This window comes from Callionymus lyra, chromosome 10 (genome assembly GCF_982586985.1).
Source record: "Callionymus lyra chromosome 10, fCalLyr1.hap1.1, whole genome shotgun sequence".
NCBI classification, from domain to species: Eukaryota; Metazoa; Chordata; class Actinopteri; order Syngnathiformes; family Callionymidae; genus Callionymus; species Callionymus lyra.
Window position 1 is genome coordinate 8712932 of NC_141827.1, and position 12947 is coordinate 8725878.

At 37.6% G+C, this 12947-nt stretch overlaps 2 protein-coding genes across 2 annotated transcripts; one reads left to right on the forward strand and one right to left on the reverse strand.

The window, feature by feature from the left end:
* The first annotated feature begins 586 nt into the window (after positions 1-586).
* On the forward strand, positions 587-4456 carry cav4a (caveolin 4a). Its single transcript, XM_087801168.1, has 3 exons — positions 587-882; positions 2375-2562; positions 4229-4456. The coding sequence occupies exons 1-3, from the start codon at positions 664-666 to the stop codon at positions 4377-4379; spliced, it is 558 nt and encodes a 185-aa protein (XP_087657294.1). The 5' UTR covers positions 587-663; the 3' UTR covers positions 4380-4456.
* A 940-nt stretch (positions 4457-5396) lies between these two features.
* On the reverse strand, positions 5397-12812 carry ruvbl1 (RuvB-like AAA ATPase 1). The gene is made up of 11 exons (XM_087801270.1): positions 12532-12812; positions 11570-11656; positions 11366-11498; positions 11059-11210; positions 10270-10359; positions 9780-9929; positions 8629-8692; positions 8374-8572; positions 5888-5990; positions 5734-5825; positions 5397-5652 (listed from the first exon to the last, which is right to left on the reverse strand). The coding sequence occupies exons 1-11, from the start codon at positions 12670-12672 to the stop codon at positions 5493-5495; spliced, it is 1371 nt and encodes a 456-aa protein (XP_087657396.1). The 5' UTR covers positions 12673-12812; the 3' UTR covers positions 5397-5492.
* Between the last annotated feature and the right edge of the window lie 135 nt (positions 12813-12947).

Below are 12947 nucleotides of genomic sequence, written 5' to 3' on the forward strand. Positions count from 1 at the left end.
TTACTTACTTCATTACTTAATACTTACTTACATACTTAAGTAAGTATGTAAGTAAGTAAATAAGTAATGAAGTAAGTAATGAACTTACTGACTTACTTCATTACTTACTTAGTACTAGTACTTCTTCCGCCACCACTAGTACTACTACTACAATGACATAAACGATAATTAAAGAAAACAACAACAAGAAAACAACAACAACAAAAACAACAACAACAACAACTACTACTACTACTAGTAATAATAATAATAATAATAATAATAATAATAATAATGATACATTTGTGTCAATGTTCTTCATATAGTCTTCCTACCACAATCCTATCTTCAAGGAAACGTTCATGTGTAGAATGAGGTGTGTGTGATCTACAGTGGGGTGTGTGTGTCTACAGTGGGGTGTGTGTGTCTACAGTGGGGTGTGTGTGTCTACAGTGGGGTGTGTGTGATCTACAGTGGGGTGTGTGCGACTCATCTCCATGGCCACAGTATTTATAACCTCTACTCTCCCATGGCACAGGAAAGTGATCTGTGAATTCCAGGCACTGTCACGTTCCCAATATAACTCCGGGGCAGTTGCAGGCGCAGGACTCGTGGCCCCAGTTTGTTGCGACTCCTTCTTCTCTGCGGATTGTTGTCGTCCATTATTGGTCTGGGAACAGAACCATGATGAAGGGAAGCGACCAGGAGGTGGAGATCAACCTGAACGACAGCGACCACGAGGACTTGGAGGAACCAAGGACCCTGTGGAAGGCCCGTCCGGACCGGGAGGAGGAGGAGGAGGAGGAGGAGGAGGACATCCACACCTCTGCTCTGGTGGAGATCAGCGACACTCAGCCGCTGATCCACTCCAGAGACCCGCGGGGGATCAACGACGTCCTGAAGGTACAGCGTCACCTAGCGGCGTGTACATGTAATCACACGTTAACATGTGAATTTGACTGTATTCAATTGCAGATTTACTTACTTACTTCCTTATTTACTTACTTACTTACTTACTTACGAACTTACTTCATTACTTGCTTACCTACCTACTTACTTACTTACTTGCTAACCTACTTACCTACCAACTTACTTACTTACTTAACGACTAACTTCATTACTTACTTACCTACTTACTTACTTACTTACTTACTTACTTACTTACTTACCTACTTACTTACTTATTTACTTACTTACTTACTTACTGAACGACTAACTTCATTACTTACTTATTTACTTACTTACTTACTTACTTACTTACCTACTTACTTACTTACTTACTTACTTACTTACCTACTTACTTACTTACTTACTTACTTACTTACTTACTTACTTACTTACTTACTTACTTACTTACTTACTTACCTACTTACTTACTTATTTACTTACTTACTTACTTACTGAACGACTAACTTCATTACTTACTTATTTACTTACTTACTTACTTACTTACTTACCTACTTACTTACTTACTTACCTACTTACCTACTTACTTACTTATTTACTTACTTACTTACTTACTGAACGACTAACTTCATTACTTACTTATTTACTTACTTACTTACTTACTTACCTACTTACTTACTTACTTACTTACTTACTTACTTACTTACTTACTTACTTACTTACTTGCTTACTTACTTACTTACTTACTTACTTACTTAACGACTAACTTCATTACTTATTTACTTACTTACTTACTTACTTACTTACTTACTTACCTACTTACTTACTTACTTACTTACTTACCTACTTACTTACTTATTTACTTACTTACTTACTTACTTAACGACTAACTTCATTACTTACTTATTTACTTACTTACTTACTTACTTACTTACTTACTTACTTACCTACTTACTTACTTACTTACTTACTTACTTACTTACTTACTTACTTACTTACTTACTTACTTACTTACTTACTTACTTACTTACTTACTTGCTTACTTACTTACTTACTTCATTACTTACTTATTTACTTACTTACTTACTTACTTACTTACTTACTTACTTACTTACTTACTTACTTACATAATTACTTACTTACTTACTTACTTACTTACATAATTACTTACTTACTTGCTTACTTCATTACTTACTTATTTACTTACTTACTTACTTACTTACTTAGTTACATAATTACTTACTTACTTACTTACTTACTTACATAATTACTTACTTACTTGCTTACTTACTTACTTACTTGCTTACTTACCTAGATTAATCACGGCCAATGACTGCTAGTACTTCATTAATAAAACTTATTTTGCCCAGTAATAGTTGGTAAATATCAATACAAGATATTGGTGAAAGTTATTTTTTCAAAATTAAAATAAACATTTTTGGACTTTTAAATAACTTTTATCATTTTTATCATAATGGTTGATTTTTAGGTGACGTTTGAAGACGTGATCGCGGAGCCGGTGTCCCTGCGGAGTGGAGACCGGGTGTGGATCTGGAGTCACGCCTTGTTCGAGGTCTGCAGGGTCTGGATCTACAGGATAGTCACGGTGCTTCTGGCCATTCCTCTGTCCGTCATCACTGGACTTCTCTTTGCTGTTGTCAGCTGCTTCCACATCTGGTAGGTGAACAAACACACCCTCGTACCTTTAAAATTATGATTTTTAATTGGATTTCTTTAGCTAGTTCATCCAAACACTTAAGTATTCCTGGATCATCCTCAGGTTCTCCCTCAGACTAACCAGAAGAAAAAAAAAAATATTATAAAGAAAAGACTGCCATCTAGTGGCTCTGAGCTCAATGCTTAATAATAATAATGATAATAATTATTTATTTTTGTTATTTATATTTTTATTTGTATTTATAATAGTATTATTATTTCAGCTTTAAATTAATCACAGCACATGACAGTGAGTCACACAATTAATTTACCAAACATTGCCCAGTAATAGTTGTGGGGAAATGTAGGTACAGCAATATGTTGTGATGTTTTATTTCTTCAAGATAATGTATTAGTATTCTTTTTTTAATGATTTACTCAGTATCCATACTTTAAAAAATATACATATTTCAATTTGTTTAATTGTTACCTTAGTACTTATGCTTTCTATCTCAATAAAGTGTTTGTAAAATAAAATAATTAGAATTTTTTATATATATATTTACACTAAACATGAAAATATTGACAGCGTTTGTTCATTTTTGTGTTGCAATTAAACTTTAGTCCGCTAGATAGCAGCAGTCATAACGTCCTCTGCAAGCTAAAGGAACCAATAAAATCCTGCAAGATCCCGGTGATGACTGAGGACGAGAGGATACAGTGACTCCAGCAGCTTTGAAAAGCTGATGTTTGGACATATTTTGGTTTGAAAACAAATTAAGGCAGTTACGACTTCGTCAAGAGTCATGTGGTCTGTAAATACTACAACAGCAGAGTCAAGTACTGGACAATACTACAAATATAAACTTGTTACTACAGTATCGCGATATATCGTATTGTTAAACCTATATTATTGTAAGTATCGCCAGATTCTTGCCAGTACACACCCCTACTCAGTAACAAATGTTTTTAGACATTTATTTAGCCAAGCAATAAAAAAATCATAGATAATTTGTTTGATAACAAAAAAAATCAAAACATTATGACCATTGAGCAATGATGGAGCAATTACGTTTCCTCAGGGGCCGCATCAAATGTTATTTGATTTGTTAGTTGCCATCAAGAAAAAAATACAGTGATTAAAAAACAAAAGTAGAAAAGGAAAAACAAGGAGAAAGTGGTTCACATGTAATAAAATAAAGCAAAATTAGCTTGTTTATAATTTTATTCAAAATGCGATTTTCTTAAAAAAAAGAATGTAATTAATAAATACCCAAGATTAGTATTAGAATTTATTTTCAATTGCATTGTAATAAATTATTTTTAGGTGTGGTAATGATATGAAAATGTCAAGTTGTTTGTCTAAATATTTTCTAAATTATACGTCTTATCGTTGCTCTTTGACATATGAGGGCCGGGTAAAAAATATGATGTGCTGGTGAAGCTTCATGAAACAGTGTCATGTTGTTTACAGGTCAGTAGGTGGCGCCATCAGTTAAAAAATGATGTGATGTTACGTTAGAACAGCTGTTCAAAACAAAGGAAAATAGTGCAGAGACTCCATCTAGTGGACTCTGAAGATAATGACACTGCTTCATGAAGCTTCATCACAGCATCACTGGTGAATACAGTGAAAGCTACTGCTAATGATATTTGGCAAAACTGACGCTTGTTTTTGTCGCGACAGGATGGTCGGACCCGGGACCCGATACATCCTCATCTTCTTGTGCTGGGTCCAGTTCCTGTGGGCCACATTCATGGACGTGATCCTGTACCCCTTCACCTCCAGCGCGGGCAGGTGCTGTCGAGGATTCAGCATCCACTTCGCCAAAGAATGACGCTCCTGCATCAGAGATTTTCTTCATAAACCATGAGCGGCGGAATGATTCTCCGCTTCATTGGACTGAACACAGTTTTTAAAGTTTACACAGATAAACAGAAAAAATCACACTGTAATTCCAAACCTTGAGAAAATATTTGTGGAAAGATCAGTGCTAATAAAAGAGTTCATGTCTTTCATGAGGGCTGACTTCTGGAAGATAACAATGATAAAAGTGCAGCAAAGTTTCACACTTTAATTGAAAGTCATTTTGAAAGACGTTATCTCACATCCTTAAGTAACAGCTTATTTTAAAAACAGTGTTAAAGGAAGAAGTTAATATCACATTTTACATTCTTTAATAAACAAATATTAATTATTTTTATTAGAACTCATCTTAATTATTAACATAAAAAAGGATTATTTATCTGAAATAAATAAGGACATTTTAAATGGAAATACGTTGAAGACCACATAAATAAATATACCTTCATTTAAGTTCATTGTTCTTAGTTAATTTCTACTTTTAATTTAAAATATTTGTACTCTTATGTGGTTTAAACATTTTCTTCTATATATACTTCAAGCTTTTATTCAAAAGATACTATCTAGTAGATATATTTATATTTTTTGACATTCATTTCTCCTCTTTTGTTATATTTTATTTTCTACAATTTTCAATACATATTTATTTTACTGTTTTTATATATATCGCTGCCATTAGAATGTTTAAGGTTAAATTTAAATTTCTTTGTTATTTTTAGGCATTACATTCTTTTAGAATGCTTTTTTTTTTTATTCGTTAAATTTAATAATTTGTATGTTGAAATGTTGAATTGGTTTCTATGTTTTTTAATAATCTAAAAATAATTAAAGAAAAATAAAAAGTCAATTATTGAAAAAAATCTATTCTAAAAAACAACATTTCAATAAGAATTCAAAATATTCAATCCAGTCATTTAATATCCTGATGGCATCGATATACTTCGTCCACCTCGTCTGTGACCTACTATTGAAACAGGCTAAAAAAAAAGAATCATCGTTCAGGTAAAGATTTTATTCAAAACACTAAATGAAAATAGAAAATGTGACGCGACAGAACAGAAAGGATTTTCCAGCAGAACGCTTCCGTTCACTTCATGAACTTGTGATGCTGCTCTTGGAGGATTTTGGCCGACGACTTGGCGTCATAGAAGAGCTCGTTGATCTCCTCCACCTGCTCCCTCTCCACAGACTCCTTACCCTGAACGCGACCCAGGCGACTGGCCGGGGTCAGCAGCTGCAGTGCGTACCTGAGGGGGCCACGACAGACCGACGGTTTAAAGGCCGTGGACGATGCTGGTGCGACAAAAAGTTGTGCGACCGTCTCTCACCTGAGGGTGGTCTTGGTTCCGATCTCCGCCAGGTGTGCGAGCGCCTCCTCGCTGATGTTCACGGACTCGATCTGAGCTCGGATCTTGATGATCTGCACAGACGTCGTGACGTCAGCGACACACGTTCGAACAGGAGTTTCGGCGAGACACGCACCTGCTTCATCTCCTGCGGCGTGTACAACATGGTGCGTATGATCATGACGCGGTCCAGCAGGTCGCGAGGGATCCCGTGCGGCGAGCTGATGTCCTCCGTCCCCCTAAAGCACCCACAGACAAGTCATGTCCATCTCTTTAACCCACCCGTCAAGTCTCGAGCCAAACACATTTAAACCATACACACCATCCTTTAAACTAGGTGTCAACACCTTCTTTTTTTTACACGTGTACCGAATTTTCCGCACCTGATTATAAGGCGCACCTTCAATAAATGGCCTATTTTAGAAGTGTTTTCATAAATAGGACGCACCGGATTATAAGTAAGTAAGTAAGTAATATTTATTTATATAGCGCTTTTCGAGACCAGGGTCACAAAGCGCTTAGACAATCAAAACAATACTCAAAAAAGTACATACTTTAAAGATCAAGATAATACTGAGAACAACACAGGAGTTCGAGAAATTCAAGGAAAAGCCTGAACAAATAGAAACGTCTTAAGGTGTTTCTTAAAGGAGTCAGTAGATCATCAAGCGCAAAGAGAGAGGAAGATCGTTCCAAAGCTTAGGAGCAACAGCCTGAAAAGATTTCTCTCCTCTGGTCCTGAGCCGTGTGCGTGGAACCATAAGTAGATTCTGATCCACAGACCTCAGAGCACGAGCTGGGGTGTAAGGCTGGATCAGATCAGTGATGTAAGGAGGAGCCTGACCATGAATAGATATGAAAGTAAGAACCAGAATTTTAAAGTTGATCCTGAAAGAAACTGGAAGCCAGTGAAGAGTTTTAAGGATCGGAGAAATGTGAGTTCTTCTACTAGAGCGGGTCAGAATTCTCGCTGCAGAGTTCTGAATCAACTGCAGGCGAGACAGATCCTTCTTGTTTAGACATGAAAACAAACTGTTACAATAGTCCAGACGAGAAGAAACAAACGCATGGATTACAAGCTCCAGATCATGTTCCGACAACATTTTCCGAAGTTTAGAGATTTTTCTCAGTTGAAGGAAACAGTTTCTGGTCAGTTTTCTGCAGTGTTGAACAAGAGACATGTCTTTATCAAATACAACACCCAGGTTTCTCAGGCTCAGTTTGACAGACTGACCTAAGTCACCCAAGTACTGACTCAACCCTGGAATCTTATCATCAGGAGCAATCACCAGAGTTTCAGTTTTGTCCACATTAAGCTGTAAAGTGTTTTCACTCAGCCATTGTTTGATTTCTAGCAAACAATTGACTAAGCTGTTCAGCCTTTGGGGCTCAGTTGGATCAAAAGAGCAGTAGAGCTGGATGTCATCAGCAAAAATGTGATAAGAAACATCTGGAAATCTCTGAATGATTTTACCGAGGGGAATCAAGTACAGCAAAAACAATAAAGGACCCAGAACAGAACCTTGAGGGACTCCACACAACAGATCTGCCGATTCAGACCTCATTTGATTGGCAGATACACTAAAACTGCGCCCAGAAAGGTAAGATGAGAACCATTCTAACACAGACCCAGACAGTCCCACTTCATCCCTTAGTCTTCTCAGCAGGATCTGGTGATCAACTGTGTCAAAGGCTGAGGACAGATCCAAGAGAACCAGAACAGTGAATTTACCAGAGTCAGCCGACATCATGATGTCACTGGACACTTTCAATAAAATTGAAGTAAATATTTGAAAATATTATAAGGCTCATAGAATAAAAGATACAGTCAAAAGTTTGACTGGGATTGCGTTATGCATCCACTAGATAAAGCTGTGCTAAAGGGAATGTTAACAAAACAGTCAGCGTTCTGACAACTCTGTTCACTCCCATCGTAACGATGTTCAAATGATTTCACAAGGCTTCAAGCGGCAGCGAGACTGGTGTTGTGAGCAGACAGATGTTGAGCGAGCAGCTGTGAAGTTGAGCGCGTGTATGACGGCTAGAACGTGCATGAGACACGTTGAATGCACGTGTATGACTGGTTGAGCGTGCAGCAGAGTGAATTTGCGCAAAAAAAAATGTTTTGAGTGTACAACAACATTGACACACTCACTAAAAATGGTGGCAGTAATCTTACTCGATAGACGTCCGCCATGATGTGACGCACGTCGTTAATCCCACCCCGTGATGATGCAATGATGTTTTCCCGCCCACGGCGTGTTCACTTAGTCGGCGCAGTCATGAAAGTGTTTGTAAACAAGTCACCCACCAGGTAATAAGGCGCACTGTCGTTTTTAAGAAAATCAAAGGCTTAAAATACGGTATTTGAATCTTCTAACCATCTATAAGAAATGACCAAACAGAGATTTATGACCCTTATTATTTAAACACTAGAATATTCTTTGTTCATGCAAACACAATCATATTAGATCAAAGCACGCTTTCTTTTAGAGCCGCTTCCAATTATACAGGTCTCCACAGTAAGGGAAGGAAAACACGTGCGAACGACTTGTTAACCATGTGACCATTTCCATGTGTAGACGTATACAAACTATACGAATATATTCGACTGGTCCGAACCTGATCAAGCAGTTCCCCCTGTTGGAGGCGAAGACCACGATGGGAGCGATGGTGCTCTCCAGGGCCCTGTGGAGGTACGTGAAGCACTCGATGTCCAGCATGTGCACCTCGTCCACGAACAGAACCCCGGGCACCAGCTCGGCCACGCCCTGGTCGATGTAGCGGTTCACCACCTTGTTGATCTCAGTGCGCAGCTTATCTGGACGACACACACGAGTCAGAAGACCAGAGTCTGGAACGTGTCGACTCTCTTACCTGTGATCTCCGTCTTCTTGGGTTTCATCAGCTGACCCATCATGGAGAGAATATCCTGCCCGCCCTGGACCACAAGAAAACAAGATTTACCAAGAACATAGATTGTGAAACTACTTTTCCTTCAGGCTCAGTTGAGAGAGAACTGGACCATGATACAGAGAATAAGATTTATGCCCAATATTTTGACAGAAAATAGATCTAAAATAAAAGATTTTCAACTCTAAAATTAGAATAACAGGGAATTTTTAGCATTGACAAAAGAGGGATTTAAATGTATACATTTATCACAGTTGTGCACTAATAATGACAACTTTATAAATAATTATTTTACCCTGTGAAATAAATAATTCGTTTTTTTATTCTATTATTAAACACCAAAACAAGGCAACCTTTTAAAAATACAAATTGTTGAATTATTCAATAGCAATTCATTATTTTAATACAATAACGATTTTTCAAAAAAAGAATTAAAATGTTCAATTGAACCATTTTCAAACTCTGATGCATTAGAAGTTTAAATAGAAACGTAAAAACTAAGGATAAAATTTCAAAATAACGTACGTTTCATTTCAACATTTCTAAAGTACAAACTAGGGCTGAAGGATAATTGAAAATAATATAATTGGGATTATTTTCCTAAACATTGCGATAAAATATAATTTTTAAGATAAAGATAATAAATGAATCATACATTGAAATAAAGGGAGAAGGTTAATTTAGTTACTTTAATTACGGTTGTAAACAAACATAATATTTTCACTGCAAATACTTAAAAAAACAAAACTTTAAATTCAAATTTACAAACCGATGTCAGGATGTCAATGTGTTGAAAACACTTTATTCTTGTTCTTTCATTTATCTGAGCTGCCATTAGAAGAGTGGTTTGTGTGTCACAATTCACTAACTAACTTTGCGATATAATAATCTATTTATTTTATATTGTGATTAATCGTTCAGCCCTGCAGTGAGGTGTATGGAGCTTGTTTGTTGCCTTAAAGCATTTTATTGTTGCAGTTTGAAGCTAACTGGCTCTTTTCAAACAGAGTTTTACATTCTAATTGATGAAAGCATCAAGAATAATACCTTTAAAAAAATTAAAATATTTTAATAAAAAGCTCTAAAACAAGCCTCCACCATGTGTGTTCAAGCACCTGTGGTCGTGCATTGGCCACGTCAAGGTCGTGAAGCGTGACATCCTGGACGATCTCCTTCTTCTTGTGCACGTCGCCTTTAGGAAGAGGCACGTACTCCTCTGCTTCCAGGTCAAACTCTGTGGCGAAGGTGTCGCAGCGACCTTGTCTCTGCAGGAACAAGGTCACAGTCAACAGAGTTAAGTCCTGGGTTAGGTCATGTGACCGCTGTCCGAGCAGCCAACGTCTGGGTCTCCAACAAGCACACAACTGTGCTCAGGCCCACCTGCACTGATTAAGGGCCTGTCAACACAGGTAGCCCTCATACTAAAAGAAATACAGGAACATGAAGCAGTAAAGGAATGTGCAGCTCATTCCTGGGAACACAAAGCTTTTCATGTGGAGCCGATGAGAGACGACCCCGATGAAGCGAAGAGTAATTAAAGGCCTCAACGAAAACATCCATTATAATACAGCGGCTGAAATATTCGCCGACGGCACACGATGTTACCTTGACGGCGCCGCTGTTGGACTCGATGTAGATGACGTCGCCCACTTCGACTCTCTCCTTCTGAAGACTCTCGTAGATACTGGGATCCAGCTGTGGACCGAACATTATGGGAGTCAAACATTGAGGAATTTCCAAGTACTACAACTATAGGTAGATACAACTTTATTTGTCACAAGACGCCGAGTACTTTCTTTAGTAGCTCCGCAGCAATAATCAATAACTTTCTGTTTTTTTTTATGAATAATTTTCATTATAATTTTTTTGATGGACACTTTTGAACATGGAGAGAATCGTCTTGATCTGCTGTCATTGGAGTCAATGGCACGGGCTGGAGATATATATTTATAAACATTAGGCAAGATTAGGTGTTAAATCTTTCTCGTAAACAATATTATCAGACGAAGATCTACCACAAAAGTACAGCTTTAATCCTTGAATTGTAAATCACCACTTAGGTAAAGACTCATGAACGCTATCAATGCTTTACTTTATGGTTTGTATTTCAATAAAGTGTGTAACATGCAACCATTCGGAGCTTAATTTGTGTGTTGCAATTAAACTTCCGGCCGCTAGATGGCAGTAGTCGTTACACTCTACGCACCTTAATTTGCGACAAGAACGAGATGATACAGCGCAATGTAAAGTAGTTACAGATTGCCAAGAGTGGTGATAGGATACGTATCATGATACTTGACAATACACAAGCCTAGTTCTCAGTGAATCACAATATTTAACTGTCAATCACCTTGATATTATCATTTCAAACAGAAAATATCTCCTTCATCTTACCTTGAGCTGCTTGGTGCCTTTTCCGGTCTTGAGCCCGATGATGACGTGACTGATGGTTTTCCCGTAGCCTCCCATGGGATTCTCCGTCTCACATGGAGTGAGTTCTGTCACCTCGCCCTCGTACACCTCCTTTGTTTCTTTGATACGTAATCCTAATGGTACAAAAAAACATTATACATCATTATTTTAAGATCATAACAAAGGCTCAGAAAGCAGAGGAAATACAAACAAGCTACACATATTAAATAGATTAGATCAATTAAATGGATGAACAAATATATCAGGCCAACATGACAGTGACACTCACCGATGGCCCTCCTAAAATTCTCCATCAGAACTTCCGTTTTCTTAATTTCTGCTGAGTAGACCTCGCTTCCGACCATGGGACAGAATGGAACCTTGTTTCCTAGTTCCTGGGCTACAGCGAGGGCCAGAGCGGTCTATAGAAAGAGATGCACAAAGATCCAGAAGCAGCTTCAACAAAAGTAGTTCTATGCGGGTCTGTCCATACCTTTCCTGTGCCAGGTGGCCCAGCGAGTAAAATCGCCCGTCCTGCCATCTTCTTGGAGCGGATCAGCTCCACGATGATTCCACATGCCTGAAGAAAGTCAATAAATATTGTTCAATTACCTAGCCCGGTTTAATGTTGCTTGTTTTTAGGGACTTCCATGAAAAAGATTAACATTTTCCATCTTATGATGAACTTTGTTAAGGAAAATTAGAACTAAATTGTTCAAAGTCAATCTGTGCATAGGACATTTATATTTATTAAAATAACTCGGATTTTAGACTTTATTTTATTGTCATTGCAGAGAAAACACAGCAGTGAAACTGGCAACTAAACTGGCAACGAAATTCCGTTGCTTGGCAACCGTTAAAAACACAGCAGAATTAATGTATATATAAAAAGTATAAATATAAATATGAATAAGTTAAAGCTAGTGCAATATAGTATAACCGAATATTGCATATAACAATTAATGTATATAAAAGTATAAATATAAATCAGTTTAAAAATAGTGCTAATGTGTTATAAATACATAATATTTTAAATAGTTCATAGCAACTACGCTAGACGAGGATCATTTCAAACGTGAATTAGTCACTGTGCGAAGTAAGTAATTTGTATTTGAAAATTAATGTTTTGATTAAATGTGTCAACAAATAAGAAAAAACGACCTTCTTGTTCGAATGATGACACTCGGATTGGTACATTTATATTTTAAAAATACAAAAAACAACACAAATAACTTAAATACCCCATCAATAACTGGAGTTATTACTTTAAACACTTGTCTTGGCTTCTACGTCATATAACAGCGACACCACTTGTGCTAGCAGCGTTAGCTTATCACGACTTCCTAACGGTCGTCATTGTGACAAACTTCTTATCAAAGTCAACAAAAATGAGACAAATTATTATTTAAAATGCAATAAAAACAACAATACGGCGTCTTGAAAAAAAAAAGTTACCTCTCTGGCGGATTCTTGTCCCACGAGTCCACATGCGGACTGTTTAGCGTACCCGGCCTCGTCCAGCCCGAGTCCCTTAACGTGACTATGAGACGCGATTCTCTGCGTCTTGGTCGTACTTTTCACTTCCTCGATCTTCATGGCGCCGGAGAAGGAGCTCTAAACATGTAACAGGACACAAATGTAACGGCAACAGCGGCTCCTGTGCGGCGGATATATATCTCCTCACTCCTGCGGGTCGGGACTCAAAACATAGAGGGAACGTGTTTCCATGTGCGGTAACTAGGGAACACAGCCGGAAGTGATACCCCGCCCACTTGGTAAACAAGGGCTAGGTGACGCGGGGAGAAGCGTTTTGATTGGTTCTCATTTGGTGTGTTTCATTAAAATCGACACCCTTCGAAGGTTCACTTCCG